The sequence below is a fragment of the Melanotaenia boesemani genome, chromosome 22 (genome assembly GCF_017639745.1).
Source record: "Melanotaenia boesemani isolate fMelBoe1 chromosome 22, fMelBoe1.pri, whole genome shotgun sequence".
NCBI lineage: Eukaryota > Metazoa > Chordata > Actinopteri > Atheriniformes > Melanotaeniidae > Melanotaenia > Melanotaenia boesemani.
The window spans coordinates 18,887,613-18,909,538 of NC_055703.1; the positions used below are offsets into that span (position 1 = coordinate 18,887,613).

The 21,926-nt window shown below is 39.5% G+C and overlaps 1 protein-coding gene across 7 annotated transcripts in view; it reads right to left on the bottom strand.

Moving 5' to 3' along the window:
- gphnb (gephyrin b) overlaps positions 1-18,469 on the bottom strand; it is a 117,446-nt gene extending 98,977 nt beyond the window's left edge. For all 7 annotated transcript variants that reach the window (XM_041976206.1, XM_041976211.1, XM_041976209.1 and 4 more), the window contains exon 1: positions 18,334-18,469. In XM_041976206.1, the coding sequence (XP_041832140.1) occupies positions 18,334-18,397 (64 nt within the window). In that variant the 5' untranslated portion in view covers positions 18,398-18,469. The remainder of the gene's footprint in view (positions 1-18,333) is intronic.
- Between the last annotated feature and the right edge of the window lie 3,457 nt (positions 18,470-21,926).

Here is a 21,926-nt window from a genome sequence, read left to right on the forward strand (position 1 = left end):
TTCTTTTGTGATGTCTCATTTAAAGAAAAGAAGGTAGAGAAGATATGAAGCAGAGAGAAACACAGGCAGAGTTCAGGACTGTGACTGCAGTGCTGCAGGTCAAGTTTAGCTTGAGATTTTCATTCAGAATCAAAGAGTCAAACAAATGCTGTGCAGGAGCCTCACTTGATGGCAGAGAAAATGCACATCCATAGGCCAACCCTGATTGATACGAACATATCTCAAGAGGTTTAGCTGTCAAGTTGATTTTTGGTGCGGCAGTCATGATCATTTATAAGTGACACATTGTTCACTAAGTGGAAAGTTAATTTAAACTGCATCTCCACAGGGTTCCCATGTGGCAAAGATAGCAGCCTCATCATTGTCTGGGCTACCGGCTGCCCTCCCCATGACCAGCCTCCACTCTCTACCCACAAATCGCATTTTATGCCAGCCATGCTTCTGAAAGGGGGAAACAAAAGCCCGATCAGCACAGCTGCGGCTTTGGCACATTGTACCCACAATCATCGTGAAATCGGTGAAACAGAGCAAAGTGAAGCACAAAAGTATGCAGCATTAAGCTAAGAATCCATCTTTGTAGAGAAAAAAAGAGGGAACTTTCTGACACATGCTTGAAAATTATCGGATGCTATCATGACAGCAGATGAAAGATCTAATAATTATTAGCAAAATACACAATCAGTTGACACAAGAATGACTTTCAGTGTTTAGCTTGAACTGATGCCGAGTTCCATCATATTAAAACACAAATGATACTTTCTGCATCCATACATCCCTGAAGAGGGAGAAGAAAACTGTTTAGCACATCCCTCCAGTGTTGAAATGATTAGTTGAATTCCCAATAACTCAATAGGTTATTTGATGAAAAATTAATGAACAACTAAACTTGCTAAGCATTTGTTTGTTCCTTCTCCTCAAATGTGAAATTTGGCTGCTGTTCCCTGTTACATAGAAAATGTAAACAGACACTTTGGGCTATGGACTTTTGGCTGAATAAAACAAGCAATCTGAGGAAGTTACTTTGGGCTCTGTAAAATGTGACAGGATTTTCATTATTATGTGACATTATAAAGACCAATCAATAAAACAATCAGCTAAATAACAAAAAACAATCATTAGTTGTAGACTTGCATCTCAAGCCATTTAAATCCTCTTGAGTCCACTGTGACATGTGTACAAAAGCAGCATAAAGTTGCTACACAGAGTACAAAAAAGGCCCTTTTCTGGAAACACTGTTCCATTATACCAGTAATGTATTTATAAATATGATTTTTGTCAAGCAAGACACCTATAACAGCAACTCACATTAGAAAGCAACTTCCTGTGGATTAAAGTTACAAATACCATACGCCACACAGCGAATGCTTGATGATGTTTCTGTTAATGTGTGAGTGGGTGGTAATACACGTGTGTATGTGTGTGCTTTTGAATATGTGCAAAACACTGATTCGCCTTATTTCCCAAGATGCAGAGTTTTACATGCCCACACACACAAACACAGAAACATGAACACAGAGTTGTGCTTTTCTGACTTCAGAAGACATCACATGTACTCACATTTATTTATTATACCACTATTCCCCTGACCCATAACCTTAAAAAATGTTCCAGCATTAAAATTGGTTACTGGTGACGTGCTGTATGTCGTTGTAAGGAAGACCTGCCTCCATATTATGTTTCTGTGAAGAGATTAAGGTCCCCACAACAAGAGGAATACCTGAACTATGTAGATGCAAATACACACAAACACACACAGGAAGTGCCCCAGGCAGAGCTGTACTAATGAAGAAGCCTGTAAGCAGCTACCTTCATTACATTCAATCCTCTGGACAGTGTCAGCAATTACATTTCAGCTTCCCACTGTCAGAGCTCACACATAAACACATACAGTCAGCTGGATGCTTCTTCTTCACTCTAATGCCAGCTGAGGTTGATGCAGGTAGGAGTTTCCTCTTCTTAACAGTGGGTGTTTGGCTCAGTTTTGGTTGTTAAAGAGCTCAAAACCCAAACTTAGATCCACCACCTCATCGGCACAGTCACTAAGATGCCTCTTTGTCTCCCAGTCTTTTTGCACAGTGGAGCAAAAAGGAAGAGGCAAAATATGAGGGGCCACCTGGTACAGTGCTCTGTTGTATTTCACACATCTCTTTACCTCACTGATACCCCAGCATGTCAGTGTGGTCTCATCCAAGAGGGAGAGCATCCAGGGATTTCTTCCAGAAACTGGTTTTAGTGGGATAGTATGTTAGAATTAAAAGACAATTACTTCTAACATGGGGGAAAATTATTTGGACTTTCAATACTTCTAACAATCATATTTAAATGTATGAGATTAATTACAAGCTGAGGACTTAATGGGTGTCCTGTAAGCCATCAGGATTAGGCACCAAGCATGAAACACAATATTTTAGTTTATGTTTACCTTTATTTCATGTATTCCCCATCTCTTTTTTATTAATTTCTGCTCAAGTAAGCATACAATTGTCACGTTATCTATTTGTTGCTAGAGCAAAAACATACACAATACATTCCTAGACCAGGAGAAAGTCTTGCTTTTGTCTGTTTTAAACGTCTGAAACATCTTACTATTCATTTAATTATGCTACATCATAAAAAACAGCATAAATTCCACATATTTCCATAAACACATCTGCTCTGAGCATCATGCAAAGTTTTTATTTATAGTGAATTTTAATTTGGCTCATATGCTTCTGGCTGGAAATCACATAAGAAGTGACATGATCAAAATTTAAAGCCTTTGTCTGTAATCAACACCAAAAGTATCTCAGCAATTGAGAGATTGCAAATAAGCTTATTATTTTATGTCTCCACTGGAATTTTGGATCACTTCCATTCTACAATCACCTTCAAGTTTTTGTGCCTGAAAGCCATTTTTTTTCCCTTGATCTGGTCAAATGTAGATTTTCTAAGAGATAAAACATTTAACTCTAATTGGATCACTGAGAAAATATTTCTAAATTGTTGTCAGAGGGTTCACTGCAGCAAAAGGGCAATAATTGCTGCACACTGCATGTAATGTACAAGATCTAAAAGGTTTCCACGATGAATCTGGGCAAATTTGTTCCCAATATCTCAAGGTAGAGACTCTGGGTGACTACAAACAAGGCTGGTTCCCATGGACACCGACCAAGAAGGACTCATTTCGCTGAGACAAGCACAGAAAAGCTCATGAAGCCTTTACAAAAGCACATCTGGTGAAAGACAAATGGTTTGGGTAATAAATTCCATGGGTGGATGAGATGTAAATTTAGCTGTCTTGACACAAGGCCTTTCTTTGGTAAAAGAAGAGAAGTGCCTGAAGAACATTATACCTGCAACCAAGAGCTGGAAATGAAAAGCTTTGTGGGTGCTAGTGAGTAAAACAACCTCATCAAAAGTAAAATGCACTCTGATATCAGCACAAGTAGGCAAAAATCAGCCTTGGGTAAAATGGGATCTAACAGAACAAAAAGAACTGAAACTTATAGCCAAATGAACCAAGAAAATACTTACATATAACTTCAATGTGTAATATCCTCAAAAGATAGTGTCAGTTTCAGAAAGAACATGTTAACAGCTCTTGTTTGTGGGTAATGGCATCTATGTGTCCAGAGTTGTGATGTGGGGTGGCTGGGGAAGCCTGCTGCATTTCAATACAAGTACACTGTAATATTTAATTATTTTATAGACTGCACTGCCAACAGACTTAGAGTGTAGACAGTTGATTTTAGAGCACAAACACTTGTGAATACTTTTTATCTTATTTTTTTCTTAGAGCTTATAATTATTCTATAATCTGGGTTCCTTGTATTTGATATAGATGTGTATGTGTGCATAATGTGTATGTATATGTGAACATATGTATATCTTTATGTATATACAGTATGTGTGTGTGTGTGCACATGTGTATGTGCATGTGTATGTGAATGTTATTTATCTCTTTTCTTTCTTTTCTTTGTGGCACTGGAAAGGAAGCCATCCAATTTCATTGTACAGGTACAATGACAATAAAGACATTCATTCATTCAGTTAAGTTTTTATGTTTTTGCCATTACAGTCCTCAATCACTTGTTTACTTAAAGTATCTATTTCCAACACAAACTTCATACATCTATCATTTACTATTACAAAGTTTTTGGCTTGCTGTGCAAATGACAGATTTAAAAAAAAATTAATCAGTTACGTATTAATCTATAAATTCATCACACTCTTAAACTTAATATCAGAATAGTTGCATTTGGATTTCATGGTGATCAGCCATCTAGTTGTGAGCTGAATTTCTTGTCTTTAACAGCTGCATACTGCCCACGAGTGATGAGAGAAACCTAGACGTCTGAGTCACTGGTATTGAGACTCTTGTTTTTCAGTATGTATGTTGCTGTAATTAAAAACAAAATGAAAACCAAAACAATAAACATATAAATAAAAATGGCAGGGTGATAATTCAGGGAAAAGGAAACTGAGAAACTCCCTGACTCACTCTTCCAAATGTACACAGTTGTGAACTGAGACTGAAAAACCACCTGTCATGCCTGTTGTAAGGACATAAATCATGCAAAAGGGCAACAAATCTGTCAGGCCGTGTCAGTCAAAAGTAGCTTTTCTGTGCATGTGCTGCATTTATGACTGTGACGTGTGTGAGTGTGTGGGTGGGTATCTATTAACATTTGATTCCCAGGTGCCATGATCTGAAAGGGTTTCGTGGTAGGAACAGAAAAGGCACGACACTTAATAATGGAGGAGAAAGAATGGGTGAACACCCCAACTCCATACACACTCACACACTGGACCAGGTACAGCCATCAAACACACCTTTTTAAGGAAAAGCTGGCCTCTTCCATTATTCACATGCACATGCTACCCCAATACTGCTTGCTGCTTCCTTTGCCAGTGAGATGGAGCGAGTTGAATGTAGACGGACAGCGAAGGTAAAAAAAAGACCGAAAGCATGAGGTGAAGAGACCAGGATGAAAATAGCAAGCGAGAAGAAGGGACCAGGTCTGAGAAAAAAAAAAAAAGTGATATATGAGTGGGAAAGTGAGTGAACTTGTTTTATTTATTGCTGGAGTTCCAAATCACAGAATGCTTATTAAAGTCTATTTGATTTCTCATTGGCTTGCAGCTGATTAATCAAACTGATTTACAGTAAATACACATGAGCAAGCCAATATCGAATACAGTTATTGTCCATTACGAATGCAACGGCAAAACTCACACCATAGAAACTCTAAACATTGAGAAAATTTGAACAGACACCTTCAAACACATTTTTTTCATTGCAGAAACATTTACAAAAACCCTCTCTCCTCAGCGTGTCAACTTTGCATTTGCTGCTTCTAAAATAGAAAAGAAACTGATGACGAAGGTTCCCGGAAGCATGTGTCACACACATCAATCAGTGTGTCGCGCCTCGACATGGCTGGTCTCGTGGCCTCAGGAAGGACAGAGTAGTGGAAGGAGGGAGGTCTGAACATGTGACAAGTCAATGGACATCCTGGCAGTGTGTCAAGAAGGAGTGGAAGGGCCGTTGCCAAGGGCGACAGCCACAAGTCCCAGAGCATTACCAAGCTTCCAAGTGGTGCTTTTTGCCTTCTTATTTCCGCTCTCAAACAGTGAATGAATTGTGCTGAGTTATGTTTTTTTAGAGCTTTTATTTATCTGCATGGCTAAACATTAAAGTTCTTACTGAAAATTTTACAATCTGCACACCATTGGATGCAAAAACTACAACTGATTATTTCTAAAAACTTCATCTTGATTTGCCCCATTTTGATTTTCAAACTACCCCTCAAAATTTTTTTCTGTATTTGCCACAAACAACTACAATATATTGAAATACTGAAAAACTGAGTGATGTTTATATAAATGACAATCCATGTCCATTAAAAGAAGAGTGATTTTTTTTTTATTTTAAATGCAAAAAAACACTTGAACCCATCATGTAGCAGCAATTCTATGTCTGAATCAAAAGACCTTTTGGAGTTTCTTTGATCATTTGTTGTTTTCTCTGCTTACATTAACAATAAGGCTATTTAATTCACTGCTAGGGATGTTAGACAAATTTGTGTTAATGAGCACTCCAGTGATTAGCTGCCACTAACAGTGGGTCACTGGAGACAGACTGAAACAAAGATAAGCTAAATCAAAACAGCAGAGGCCAGGGTATCTTGACTGGTGTGTTAGCCTGGTTAAACAAATCAATATATAAATACCATTCCCGTAATGCAACTCGGTTGCAGCTTTCATTATACTAATTCTGCCTGCTAAGAGCTAATATCTTTCAAGCCCCACGGCTCCAATTTCTAGCAAAGGTTTAGCATAAAAAACAATCAGCTTCCAAGCTCAAATCAAGACAAGATATTAAGTAAATTTTAGAGTTGGCTAAGCCCCTCCATAGCCAGAGAAAGACATTTGGTTATTGCTTTCCAATAAGCCAAACAACAACAACAACAAAAAAAAAAAACAACAACAAAACAATAATGTGGACTGAATAGCAAAAGGAACATCTTATATTGCTATATTCTACTGTGAAACTATAGGCCTCTGTGGGCATTGCTTTGACGTGCACAGCCCACTCATATAGTTAGGTAGATCAAGCAATGGTGCATCCCCACAGCACTGGCTTCCCTCAGAAGGACAGGATGGGACATCACACAAAGAGAACTGCTCAAAAAATTAAGAGAATTAATTATTCCCCAGGTTTTAATCCAGTCTAAAATTTCTGGAATTTTCAGGAAGAGGCTAAATCAATGAAGCTCCTCATCACGACAAAAAGGACAAAAAAAATTTCCCTGCCAACATCCTGGAGTGAGACACCGTTACAGGGTCCAGTGTTATGTCAGAGCTGGATCGACAAGAAAATGGGTCTTGACAATGTTAGATGGGGGATTTCATTATTACACACAGAATGTGTCCAACATTATCATCATTTTGTGGCTCATTTAGAAAAAGACCCAATTGTGACCTTCATGTTGAAATTATGTTTGTACAAAACACTAATTATCCAGCAGTTTCATTAACAGTCATTAACAAATGTAAGCAGAAAAAGGAGAAGGACACAAATCCATTGCACTCAAATTACTATAAACCTGATGGTCAACCCAGTATTATACTGAGAGGAAAATTATAATGCATAATTTGCATGTGGATCAAGCAAAAAAGGACAATTTTGCTATTAAATTGTGTAGCTTACATGGTTTGCTTGCGTTATTTTTATTGACATGATTATGTTAGGCCTCTGAGTAAATTCACTAACTTCTTTTAACATTAAGTGAACAGCTTATTTTGTATCAAGGGGGAAGGACAACTTTTGGCTAAAGCTCAGATTGGATAAGGACACGAAGTTATCAACTTATAGATCTGATTTACACCAAATATTACCAACAATGAGAAGATTAAAAAGAACAGAGAGGGAGGCATACATTTCATGAAAACTGTGATACCTTGAAATTACAGCACAAGAAGCAAAGTGAAACTGGTAAAGAAAATTATTACAGTAATTACAGGAAAAAAGAGCACCATTCTTTCCTTATTAGCTTGGCTTTTGTACTCACAAATAGGCTCAGCTTGACATCAGAACCCATTCGGCCTGTGACAGATACTAGATATGAGCAAGCTGACCTCATCCCCAGTGTAAAACATGAGAAAGGTATATGTTTCAGACACCCATTAAATGAAGACTTACTAAGACACAAAACAGCATGGCAGCACATTGATGAATCAGTAATGTTTTCCCTTTGTCTCTTTTCTTTTTCTTTTTTACCTTGCTTCTATCTTTTCTACTGCATCCTTCGCTGCCTGTGTCACTCTACTCTAATTAACATTTCAAGCCAGGATTCAGGATCCAGCAGAAGCAACAGCAGACCTTATAGTGACTCATCAGTTAAAAACACCACTGTATCTTTTATCACAATCTCTGTCACTCAACAGCTTCTCTCTTTACAAAGGTTATCGCAAGGGACCAACCAGAGTAAAGGGAAAGGGGACCCAACTGCTGTCTCTCCGGACTACTGTAAAGACACAAACTAGAAATGTCTTTTAACCTGCTAGTAAAATATTCTTTGAAACATCTCAGTGAAAATGACCTCTAATGAGGTCCCTTAGAGAAATTACCTGCCACATCTGTACGTTTGAGAAAGAGAGTAATTAAAAGTATTTACTCTGCAGTGCACCAAGTCCAAATGTACAAATCAGTTGATTTTAGGATACTCTTGAAATAGTTTTTTTTTTTTTTACACAATTTCTATTCTTTTTCTATTTCTTTTTTTAAAAAGGCAATTCAATATAATCTCTTAGATTAAACTTTAGCAAATGCATCACACCATTCCATCTTTCTTAAGTCATTCATAGTAAATTCAGTTCCTTTACAGGTTCTTTCACTATTTGTACATTGTGTTATGTTACAGATGTAATTTTACATAGATAATATTCTTATTTCTATTTATCAATCTTCAGTCAAGTAAAGAAAATTGCATATATTATTGCAAATATTTAAAACAATTTAAACCTGAATTACATCATAACTTAGGAATTCCCTTTTGGGAGCGTTTAGAGATTCTAGTCTTCTTGGGTCTCTATTGCTATTGCACACACTTGGCTTGTTGCCATAGTTCCCTTTTTGTTCTTTTAAACTGGATGTTTTGCATCTCTGCTGCTGTCTTCATGTCATTTTCTATTCTGTGCTGTCGCTGGACTACTGAAACTTAGGCCCTTGATTATGGTCAGCATGGTTAGGAAAGGTAAGGCCTGGTCAGGTGAATGTTTCCGTAGCAAGATGGACCCTCAGTAGGTAGGCAGAGTTTAGCCCAAATGCCTAGCATGGCGTGAGACTAGTGTGGTGACAACAAATAGGACACAACTAACAACAACAATGAAGGAAATTCAACAACAACAAAAAAGAACAGGTATCTTTTTCTTAATATCTTTTAAACCTTGAGTGAACAGTAAAGTGAAACTGAACACCTGAACACATCTCTTGCACTTGATAATGTTTTTCTGTCTTATATTCTGTGATGCCAGTAGCTCTAACTGTAACACTAACTGTACCGTAAAAGTTTCTTATCGACCTGCAACTGATGGGAGCCCAGGAATAGTACAGCTCAATCCTAAAACTACAAAGGTGGATGATTGCGGTCATGATGCTGGAACATTAAGTGTGACAAGTTTTAGACTGTTGCACAATTAAATATTTGGCAAGAAGTCATCTTTCCCTCTAGGCTGACTGGTTTCCTTTTCCACTGATAGCCCTCTGCAGCATACTGCCACTACCATGCTTCACAATTATTATTGAATTAAGCAAGTGATGAGCAGTAGTGTCACATAGTGCTTTGGAGTTCAAATTTCATCACATAGGATTAAAAATTGAATATTGCAAGAAAACTGTAATCAGTTGCTGCAAACAGCTGTAATCAAAAGAGCAAGTGTATGCATGATAGAGCCTTAAGCTGGATTTATACTTGTGCGGCATCTGCGTTAGGTTGGTTGTGGCGTAACCACCTTAGGCTCCGCATAGGTCCGCAGACGCTTGACGCAAACCTCTTCCACCCATGCTATGCGGAATTCAGAATTTTGGATCTTCTAAATGAATTTGTGGGGTAACTGGAGAGAATCTGTAACACAACATCCTATGCTTGAGTGCGAGAGTACATTTCACCAGTGTCTGCTACACCAGCTCTACCTTACACAGATGCCACGTGAGTGTAAATCCAGCTTAACCCTAACCCAAGGAATGGATTTTGGACAGTTTTAATCTAATAGGTTGAACATCATACAATCTAGGAGGATCCATGTCCTGAAGCTACACCAAACCCTATACAACACTTGATATCAAAGACTAAACAATGGCTTTAATCTCTGCATGTCTTCCAGCACTCTCATGCTCAATCCTAAAAATATCAAATACAAATTTCCTCTTTATTGCTATCTTGCCTATCACCTCAAATGAATATTTAACCATAACAGAGTTGATGGTTAGCAGGAAAAACAAACTAACCAACCACTTGCAACTACAACTGAAGACTATTTAGATAAAGGGATCATTTCTAAGAAAGCAAAGGGAGAGAGACAGGGTCAGGGGCATGTGCAAAAGAGAGGAGAATCACTCCTTCTTCCCCCACACACACACACACACACATACACACACTCCACTCCTCAACTACTGAAAATAATTCCTTTGCAGTGAAGACTTAATTCGCATTCTGTGTCCGTGTCCCCGATCCCATATTGTCTATTCTGGTCATGTGGTTCGCCTGCGTTACTGCTGTCCACTGTGACAGCTGTGTGTGTGTGTTTCTGTGTCCCTGTGAGTGTGTGTTTAATGCAGAGAGAGAAAGAGCAAGCTAAAGATGGGTCAGTCTATGTTCTCACTACAATATGAGACCCACCCAAAAGTAAAACAAATCCTTCTCTAACCACATCTGAATGAGGCATGTACATATTTGTAGAAATTAAATAAAAGGACACAAACCGATCAGGTGCTTGCTTAATTTCCAACAATGGTCTTTGGGATTACAATATTATAACCAGTTCCGCTTTTACAGTGCGTTAATAGTAATAGGCAACAGTCATGAACGTCTTGGTAAAATACTGTGAAATCACTTAGATGTCTACTCTATGCCAAATTAGAAGCAGGAACAAGTGTATGCCCACATATTTTTGCCCTAACTATTTAGTGCTTCTATTCCAAGCTTATCCTTCTCAAAGAACATATTGTTGAACAGATGCCCACATATCATTACAAGGCATCACCCCAGCAGCGGCTCAGAGATGATTCAACCGTACACAGACGCAGACAGTTGGGTCAAAGCAGGAAAGAGGAGTAAAATCATGCTAGTGAGTAGTCACATGCCTAGGGCTCACTGATTCCCATCCAACATACACGTATCTTTATATCACCAGTGAACCGAAAGTTAACATTTGTTTTGTGGTTTTGTTATACAGTCATGATGTCAGCTTTGTCAGGATGTTACGTTTGGATGTCTCAGCATCAGCAGAGTGGAAAATAGGGAGGAATAATAATGTGTTGCTAATGGGTGGAGAGATACACTACTGGCCATGAGGGAGTTAGCAATGACTTCTTTTATTCTGCTTTGTAGTTTAGTGGTGTATATTTGTCAGTCCCTGAGGATAACTAGAGAATGTAGACAACATGGCAACACAAATGTCATAACTTTTGTTTAATATTAATAAAAGTATTCTTTCTATATCAAATAATATATGTCACTCATCCATGCACTTATTTGCCAATTTCACTTATCCTTTATGAGGATTGCAGGAGGAAGGTCTAATCTTAGCTTATATTGCAAGAGAGGCAGGAAACATCCTGAACAGGCCGCCAATCAATTACAGAACAGACACATAGGCACAGTCTACTGTTTACACTCTCCTGTAGGAAATGTACAGTCATAATGTAATCTAGCAATGTTATGAACGTAACATAGGCCCCATGATTAATGCATCCTTCCCTTCTTAAGTAATATTTGCAGGCATTATAAAAATTAAGAATTCCTTAAATGACCTTTTATCAGCATAAAATAAAAGCATGTTTTGCTTGTTGCAACCATGCCTGCCACTACAGATGACGCTAAGGCATTTTCAGAACATATATTGACAATTATATAATTTGCTTCAAAGCAACACACATCATTAGTAGCTTATTAAAAGAGGAGTTTTTGTAGGCAATTCCAGTTATTTTTGCACACTGGTAACCCCAGAAAGACTTAACTTAAGGCTCGATTGTGTAAGGTATCCTGGTGGGTTGTCATATTTAAGTAGGTGATAGTTTTGGCCACCTGGGGCGGTCCCTTGGCTCCATCCTTGTCCATACCAGTGAGTGCTGCATACCCTGGGTCAGCCCCAAGGCCTCCTGCCTGGGAGATATCCAGAAGGTGTGGCAAGGTGCCCCAGCTCAACTAGCTTCTTTCAGTATAGAAGAGCTGCAACTCTACTCTGAGGTCTTCGTCTTATCCCTAAAGGTGAGACCAGCCACTCCTCTGAGGATTTGTATTTGCAGACTCCTTCTTTTGGTCATTATCTGCAGAGCTCGAGGATGGGAAGAGATTCATATTGGTAAATCATCAGTTTCATCTCAATGCTCTATTCTGTTATTACCTCTACAAACCATAAGTGTTGCGCCTGAACGAGTTCACTGAACGATCATTCATGAACTAGTTCATATTTTGGGTGAACATGAACTGAATAGGCTGTATTTCTGCCTGATGAACGTCATTGTGATTGCACTCATCCTGGCATTTGTGAACGGCGTTCTCTCACAGTTGAACTTTGTTCAAGAGAGTGCCAGATTTCCATGGAGCCTTCCAGGCAAAATCCCAGCACATCATAAACAGGCCTTAATATATAGGTGAAAATCGCCAAATCTGGCAACACCAGCCACCACAGGGTCATGCACCATGCGTCATCAAATTGCAAAACACAGAGGCAAAATCCAATGAGGGGAGCAGTACCCCCTCTGCCTCAATAATCACTACAGCATCTTGTATGATCACTTAAAATATTTTTTAAAAGGTCAGTGATGATCCAGGAGGGTGAAGTCTTGCCTTTTTGTGGAAACTTTGCCTGCCGGGTGTCAAGAAGCAGATATCAAGATATGTGAACTAAATGTCACTAAAAACAGTCTAAAGACTTGGCAACGGCGTGCTAAAGCAGATCCTCTACCACCCAAAACTAAATAACAGCCTACAGTAGCAGCATCGTTGTCTTCATTTCCCAGCCACAGCAGGAAAACCTTTTGCAGTGTATTGTCAAGACCTGCAGCCTTTGAGGAAAGAGGAACCCTCAGCTTTCATAAACTTGACAAATGCAAGACATATGGTCTTGCATGTCTTTTTTTTTGTTTTGTTTTTATTTATTCATTTGGGCTGAGTATTGCACTTTTATGACCCAATTTCTAGAACTTTTCTTTGGACTAACAAGTCAGAAAAAACATACATTTACAAAAAATTGAAAAGTGACTTTTTGAAAAGATAAATACTATTGAAATATTTTGTACTTTATATAAAGCACATCTTTTGTTTCCTACCTCAGCCTGGTTCCTACCTCAGAAAATTTAATAATTCCTCATTAAAAAAAGACCATTCAAGCATCAAGTTTTTCCTCATGTTTTTACACTGTAGGAGTGAAAGTTGCAGCTGGCTATGAATGTGGTCTGAATGGGTGGAAACAATAGCAAAATGCAAGTGTTCTGAGGGTAATAGCTTGCAGCAACATATTGGGAAAAAAGAAATATGAACTAGTTAATTTTTAACTATGAACTTAGTTCAAAAATTTGAATTATGAACAATGAACTGAACTAGTTCACTTTAAAATGTGTGAACTGAACTTTGAACTAGTTCATGTAGAAATTGAACTTTCCCAACACTGCAGACTATTACAATGTTTGCATTTGTGCAGATGTTGCCCAATAAACCTATCCTTTCTGCCCTCACTCATAAACAAGATACTTCAACTCTACGTCTAAGGTTGCTTTTTGTCATTGGCTCTGTTCATTAGCGCTATGAACATAAATACTAGACGTTACTTATGGGTGGAGTGTTTCTAGTTTTGTCAGCCTAGGATTTCATCTTTGCTTTTTGCATTATGTGGTACTATCGGGTCATTAGGCAGAGACTTCAAGAGGAGCAGGGTGTGAAACATTCCATGAAAAACTTTTCTTTTCAGCTATACTTTACAATAATGTAATTGCAGATAATTCTTAGTATACAATTTCCATACCAACTGAATATTAACTATCAAAGTGGAAGAAGACTTTTGAATCTGTAGCATGATAACCACTTCTTACTGAACAGAGGAGCTCTGACTCTACCATCAATAGTACTCACAACACTCAAAACTGTTTTCATGCACTATACACCAGAGTGGCATGAAGATATTGTTACAAATGGTGTATGACACAATCACCAAATGTGCGCCATGCTAAATGGTGCGGTTTGACTTTACTGAAATTCTGTAAGGCATAAACTGCCGCTATAAAGAAAATGAAGCACTCTAATACTAAAATGCACGATTTGCTTTGTAGACAGTAGTTTGAGACGTTCAGGGGGAGACAGTGAGATGATATTCCTCCATAACCTGACAGCCATCCAAACCAATTAGGTAACAGGTTGAGGAGTCACTTTGTTTCTTTGGACTAATGAAGAAGTTGAGCTTCTTCTTCAAAAAATGCTTGACTACATAGCATAAAAAGCTTGAGAAAGTGTGGATTGGGAAACGGCGCGTGTTTGTCACATTGATGTCAAATCCTCTAGTTGTGCGGCTTCGCTGTCCGCACAGCACTGCAGACAGCAGAGGACTCAAACCTATCCACTCTGGTACCTGGCTTCAGACATGGTCGGTTTCATGGAGGCTTCGTGGGGATGAAAGGGTGGTTTGCTAAAATACTTTTGCGGTTTTGCTGCAATCCGGCGTCGTGGGAACGGCCCCTTAGTCAAACTCTCTGGCACACTAGACCACTTCTCACTTAGTTGACTCCTGTTTCTCCTGTGAGCCTTTTTGGCACCTGAGGTGTTAAGTTGAGTGTGGGACAAACTCCACAAATCAAATTATGAGGATAAACTGATTAAAGCTTAATTTGGAGGGAGTCACAGAATTAGTTCTACTAATAGAGATTGAGGGAATGATCTGAATATTGCTATTTCAGGAAGTCTGTCTGCTATCAATCCTTGTTTTTCTGACCTGTATGTTTGGAAAGCCACAAACATCCCTCGGTGTATCTCAGTTGTAATAAATAGAGATAGAAAAAGAAACAATAAAAGACTAAAAGATATACAGGATACTGGATGAGAAAGAGGGAAAAAGAGATGTGCTTTCTGTTGCAGAATGAAGTTTCCCTACCTTCACTGGAAGTTCGATACCGAGGGTGTATCCAAGTCTCTTTGAAAATTGGCAGGAGTGTAACTCACACACTCTCAGCAACCAGCATCAAGAGAGCTTTCTATGGGCTGTGAATCAAGCCACATATCCAAGAGCATACATGGCCTATGCATGGAGCTCTGTTGTGTAATAATACTGTTTGGTCCCACACATACACACCAGCATTTATACAGATTAAAAGCCAATGAATGCCTTTTGTGGGGCTTGCTCCCTCTCCCTGTGTGATCATAGGAGGTATGCGTACTGCTTCTATATTTGGGTGCTAAGCTGCATTTTCCAGCCATAGCTCAGTGCTAATGCACAAAGACAAAGACCAAAACAGAGTTTCATGCACACATACATGCAGCACACATACAATATATTTTTACATTTAGCTGTGCAAATCATGTATGTGCAAAAAAAAAAAAAAAAAAAAAAAAAAAAAACACATTTATTTGGACTACTTCCAAGATGTAGTAAAACTACCTTGACCATTTTTCATTTAAAAAAAAGAGAAAAAATTGGATGTTTAAAGTTTTCAATTTGAAACACACACTTTTATGGCAATATATAGTATATTTTATTCCTTACTAGATATGGTAAAAACAAAGCAAAACAAACAAAAAACACTATAATATTCAGGAATATTTATGGCACTCTGACATGCAACAAACTCAGTGTCGCAATTCACCACATTTTTATTTATGATTGTAACAGTATAAACAACAAAAATTGATATGCATCAAGTAATGCTGGAATGTATGGAGGCCCAGGGAAAGAGTCATAGAACAACTAAAACTGAACTAGAAACACAAAAAGTTAGGAAGAGGCCTCTGAGGACTTGTGCATCACAATACCTAAACATGCAAGCATTTACACACAGACAGACAGAATAAGAAACATACCACAACAAGTTGAGCACAGCATGAGAAGGCTCCATCCACTGGTAACAAAGCTCATATTGTTATTATGACATCTTTGACAAGTGACAGCACATTCACCCCAAATTATCATGTTTCCCTCCTCCCTCCTCTGACAAACAAGCCCCACCCTCTCCTCAAACATCCATACATTTTCTAACACAAACTCATACTTGGACACGTCAAACTCACCTCGCCTGCACTGTGTGTCCAGGGTCTAAACATATATTCTCTGTCACCTGTCTAGTGGAATGTGGGGCTAAGTGCTGGAGGAGGGTGAGCCAAGGTCTCACTGTTCCCTGGTGAATAAATGCAGGAGTGGCCAGCTGACCTTTGACCCTGGCAGGAAGGAAGATTGAGCACTGCTCAAGGCTCCATTAGTATTTGTAGCACTGATGCCTCATACCACAGCAGACTACAGGCATGAACCCTGTTCAAGTAGTAGTCTGAGGTGTGGCAACAAGAGTCGAACTTGCAAAACTGATTCAGTTAACATGAATATTTGGAGCATTGCCTCTTCATGTTATTACAGCAGGAGAGTTTTTGATGTCAACATACATCATCTCACAAATAATCCTCCCAATGTGAGAACTGCACAACAGTCTGTGTAGCTATCAGTAATTCTGTCATTATTACTGACTCTTCAAGGCTAAAGGTCAGGTAAAACATAGAAACTTAATGCTGCCATGCACTGCTTCCTCTCAGTTTATCCCTTACCCCTTTGAAGCTTTGTTTCTTTGACAATGAAAGCCCTCCTCCTTAACATACACACACAAATACATCAAAAAGACAAATAAGTCTGTCGGTTGTGTCTCTGCTCTTCTCAACATAGGCATATGTATGCAGGAATTGTCAACACTGCACAGTGATCAAACTGGCAATCTGTCACTGCACTGGGGATACAGTTGGGGATTCAAGTGACTGATGACACACGGAGAAATGAACCCCTTTTGATGTGGTGTGGACATTAATACTTGTGTTTTGTAAGGAAAAGACAAAAAGACACCAAAGCAGAAACTTATATTTCCTAATTAAACACAAAATCTTCATTAAATGAAGACTATTTTCTTCCAATTTCCTCGTCAAACAGTCTTGTCAACCCAAAAATTAAGATGTAAACTGAAACAAAGAGACTTGAGATTGGTTTGTTCTACCATTACATCTCCCTATGTTTCTATCTAATGCAGTGGTAAGGTCAGTACCGCACTGATTTGTGAGTGACGCTGGATTTCAGCACCACGGACAGCGCTCTCCTCTCTTCTCTAACGCGAGAGGAGGCGGGATGAAGAATCAGACGAGTGCTTGTGGTGCTGTTGGTGGTGGGGTTTCCCAAGCAGATTTCAGGAGAGGGTCCACACAGTTATTCCTCTACCGCTTCACACCGCTAACCACCTCTTCGGTACCGGATTTACATACGGAGGAATACCGTATGTGCTTGTGAGATTACGGCTTTTATGAAATATTGATCGACCCAGCCTCACGCAGGATGGACGGAGAGAGGAGGGGATGGGTAAAGGAAAAGGGGAGGGAGGGAGGGGGTCTTCCTTTGGATAGCATTTATCATGCATCCACCCCAACACCGCCCTCCACCCTCTAAAACCTGCTTCATTTACTTTCCGATCATGGTCACAACCGCTGGATTCGCCAAGCTGATGATACAATACACACAACACAGACAGATACACAGACAGATACACAGACAAGAGGGGGGAGATGAAGGCCGGCAGTGACCATCTCCAACACCATCCACTGCCTCAATGCCGCACATCTAAAAGCTTAATGTTTCCAGTATTGGCAAGTGCAAGACGCGCCGTCATCGAGTTGCATTTATAGTAATGTCAGGAAGATTCAGCCATGTATCCAACACCACCAAACCAAGTAAGCCCGATCATCAAATGGCATTAAAACTTCTTATTCGGCACTGTCCTTCACAAAATCCCACATCTATATGCGTTTTCACTAATTTCTCCACATCATCCACTGCTCTTAAAAAAAGGCCAATGATGCGCTCAACATCATCACCACATCCTCCTTCAGCGACTGTCGTGAGCAACACTTCAAAAATCGCTGTGGTCAGCTGGCTGTCAATAATGCAATCCATAGCCTGAGCATCTTTAGCAGCGACACAACACGCGGTCAGCTGTAATTTTCATCTCTGACAAGCAGGGACATGAATTATTCAACACCTATAAACTGTGCGCTTCTTCTTCAGCGGCTCGACAAGAAATCTACAAGAGCTGTCAGAAACCAATGCAGAACGCACATTTACCGTTTCAACCGCATAAGTAGTGGATGCCATTTGGCGTGAACATGAATGCACACCGTTAAGAGAGGGGCAGAGAGAAAAAAGCCAGGCTGTAAGTCAGCGTCGCCTCCAAGAGGCTGCAAAAAACCTGCGAGAGAACGAAAGCCGACGCCGCCGCTGCCGCTGCCGCCACGCAAAAAAACCCAGCCGACATGTATGAAGATCTGGACGGAAAGCCGGTGGAAATGAAGCCAAGGAAAGATGAGCAAATATGAAAGAGCCAATGGGCATTTATACGTTTACCTGTCAAGACTCCGACCCGGATTTGGTGGTCGTGGTTCGTTAAAATCATCCCGTCTGACGCCATGTTCAGCAGCGCTGTCGCCCGCACCGAGAACTCACGGCAGGGCCCAGAGCCGATCGCATCGAACTTAGAAGGGAGAGGGAGGGGAGGATGAGGAAGAGGAGAAGGAGAGAGGGATAGAGGAGGGCAGGGATACAGCAAGAATGCGCCAGACAAGATGAGTAGAAAGCCGAGTGATCATAGGGACACCTACAGATGAGCGGGCAAGATGCGGGGGCCACATCACTCAACTGGCCGCCTGCCACGGTAGTAGAGTGGAGCCTTGATTAATTCTTCTGAAGACCGTTATTTACAGAGGAAGCTTTGTAGACTACGTAGCCACGCACCTCTTTTTTATGTCATGTATCTGTTGTGATTTTTAAGGTAAAAATGTTTACATCTCTGCTGTTGAGGTGTCTTACAAAAGACCCACTCTAAGCTATCAATTCTTTAATCTTCCACAACCACCGATTCTCCCATCATGAGATGATCTCCTGTTTATAAAATTAAAAGGGGTCCTTCAGGAGCAGGAACAACAGCCCAGAGTATGGGCTTCTCCATGCAGAGATTTGAAAAAACAGATCACAGTCTGACCTGTAAAAATGCAACTATACAACCTGGCAAAACAAGCATCAAGTTGCTATTTATAGACTAACTGCAGGCTTCCATAGTGTATAATTTCTCCTGTCTATTCTCATGGAAAAAAGCCCATCCTCCAGCATCTGTTGGGAATCTGTCAATATACATAATTCATTAACACATGTACATGAGCATAATAAGAGTGGCAAGAAATGGGGCAACTCTTCCAGCATGACTGGTTCACTTCAGTAGCGTTACTGTGTCCAATGAGCTGACCATGAGCAATAACACAATTTCCACACTTAACAAGGCAGGCCATTTGCTCCTGCATTGGATTACAGTTTACAATAAGAGGTGTGCTCGCCAAGGAAATGAAACAGATTTTCAATGCTTACCTGAACTCTTAACCTTAAGAGATCTTAGCTTTTTTGCTGATCATGTAATGTTAAATTAACAGCTGGAGAATTATAATCTCATACTTTAATACATTTATGACAGGCGGTTTTAGTTGGATACTTCCTCAGAGCTGGCATGTACTTTGTCAGAGTAGGCCCATGCACAGTTGAACCAATAAGATAAACTGGATAGTTGATAATTAGCTCAGTGTAGTTTGCTGAAGCCCTTGACACTTTTAAAAACCTCAAACTTTCACCTTTGCAACACCATATTTAATATTAATCTGCATAAAAAGCTGTTCACGCACTCAAAATGTATTGTGTGAAACAGTTTCATTGGGAAAAAAATGTAAACATACCAATAATTCACAACCACATTTTTCCAAACATTCATTGAATTACAATAAATTTTTACTAAAGCATATCATACTACACAGGCAGATAGATAGATAGATAGATAGATAGATAGATAGATAGATAGATAGAATAAACTCACAATATATATAAAACTAGCTCAAACACAGAGAAATAAAATAAGATAAAATAGAAATACACACACAAACTATATACAGTTATGATTATGGGTTGTTGGGCATATAGGGAATACACATTTTATTTATTTTTTTATTTAACCTTTATTTAACCAGGTAAAAATGTTTGAGAACCAGTTCTCATTTGCAAACATGACCTGGCATGTATGGGTAAAATACAGAAATGATGACCACCTCTCACACATGGAGGAATTATTGTACAGTGAGTTATTGTGAAAGGAAGGACTGAGTTCCTGATCCTCACTTTATGACAGTGGAGCTGCAGCAGTCTGTTTGAGAAAGAGCTCTGTTGTCCTCCTGTATGTTGTGTAATGGATGTGAGGAATTGGCCATGATGGAGACCAGTTTGTTTAAAAACGTCCTATCGTTGACTGTCTCCAGTGTCTCCAGGTTGTGTCCAATGATCTTGCCAGTCTTATGGATCATTTTAGTGATCCTACATCTAAATGTTTTAGTCATGTATATTGATTTAAAGAAATTTAAGCTCAATCACAGGACACAACTCTGGGATTTTTATTTCCTCACATGGACTATTTAGTTTCAGGTCTTTAGTTTGCAGTTCCAAAATATTTTTCCCCATTGACCATTTGTGAGTTTAATCACTTGTGGATTAAGAGTTGTCTTGCTGTATGACCCGCGTTGTTAGATCCAGTTTATGTCCTGACACTCTAATTTTCTGGTACAAAACAAACTGAATAGCCCAAAGTTAGCAAAAGATATCCAAAACCACAACGCTGTCACATCGTTGTAAGTCCAAACAAATATGCTTAATATTTTTCTAGCAGCTTCCCATCCTGTCCACGCGATATTTAGCCAACTCCATACTGACGCCTGCAGAAGCGTTGACTTCTCTGTGCAGTTTTACCATCTATACCTGCAGTTAACTCAATAACAATGTGTTGTACAGTTTGACTGAATTAATGAAGTTCCAGTACTCTAGAGATGGTTTAGTAACATTTTCTTGCCTATAAATTATGTTTTGTTACATTATAAAATAATTAAAGACTAAAGATTAAAGAGTGCCAAAGCATTTCTGAAACTGAGGCTATAAACCAACTTCATGTATGAAAAAGCATCTTATGACCAGGTGAGAAAATAAATTAAGTAAAGTTTTGAATTAACCCTTTTTATATAAATGTTTTCACTGACACAAAGAAAAAAAATTCTTGTGCAAAACTAGGAAAGGGATCCTCTTCCTTTGTAGCATGGCATCACAACATCTGTCACTCTGTCCCTGACAGTGAGAGGCCAGTGTTAAACATACCTTGTTAATAGTGAGGATTAGCATTCTCAGAGGAGCTGTATTTATATATGCTGTACATGCACTGATACCCCTTCATGCTATGTGAACAGACGCTGTCTCTCTCCTACATGCACACACATACACGGAGATACACTTCATGGTCTAGAGCTGGCAAGCTTTCCTGGAAAGCTGGAATTCCCCAATTGTCATAAACAGGGAGAGAGCTGGGGAAAGAAGATAGCATGAAGAGAGATGTATGGAGGAGGAGAGACTGAGCCATCAGGCTAAAGACATCGGGGACCCCATCTGGTGTGCAGACAACTGTGTTTATGTAGTGTGAGAACAAGTATGCTTGTGCACAAGTGTGTGATATAATGACGGTGTAATTGCCTCACCGTCAGTCGAGCTGCTTGCTGCTCACCGATAGGTGATGAGGAGGCAAGGGCCATCGCTCTCCCTGTTTCCCCTCACAATCCATCACAATAATAAGAGGAGCCTCAGCAGAAAGAGGGAGCTGTAAATGTACGCCATCCCATCTTAATGGTGGGCCCAGGGAAGTCCCTCATTTTTCCCAGATGCAGAAAAAAGGGCAGTTTGAGGACAGCAGCTTGGGTGTTTATATTATGCAACATTAGAGCTGCTTCAGCTTAACTTTTTAGCTGCTGGGGTATGTGTTAGAGGGTGGTGTGTCTTTTCAACACAGGCACCCTACATACTACAGCTATAACTTTATGAATTGCAGAAATGTTTTAGATCCCAAGGCTGCAAGAATAAAACATGCAATA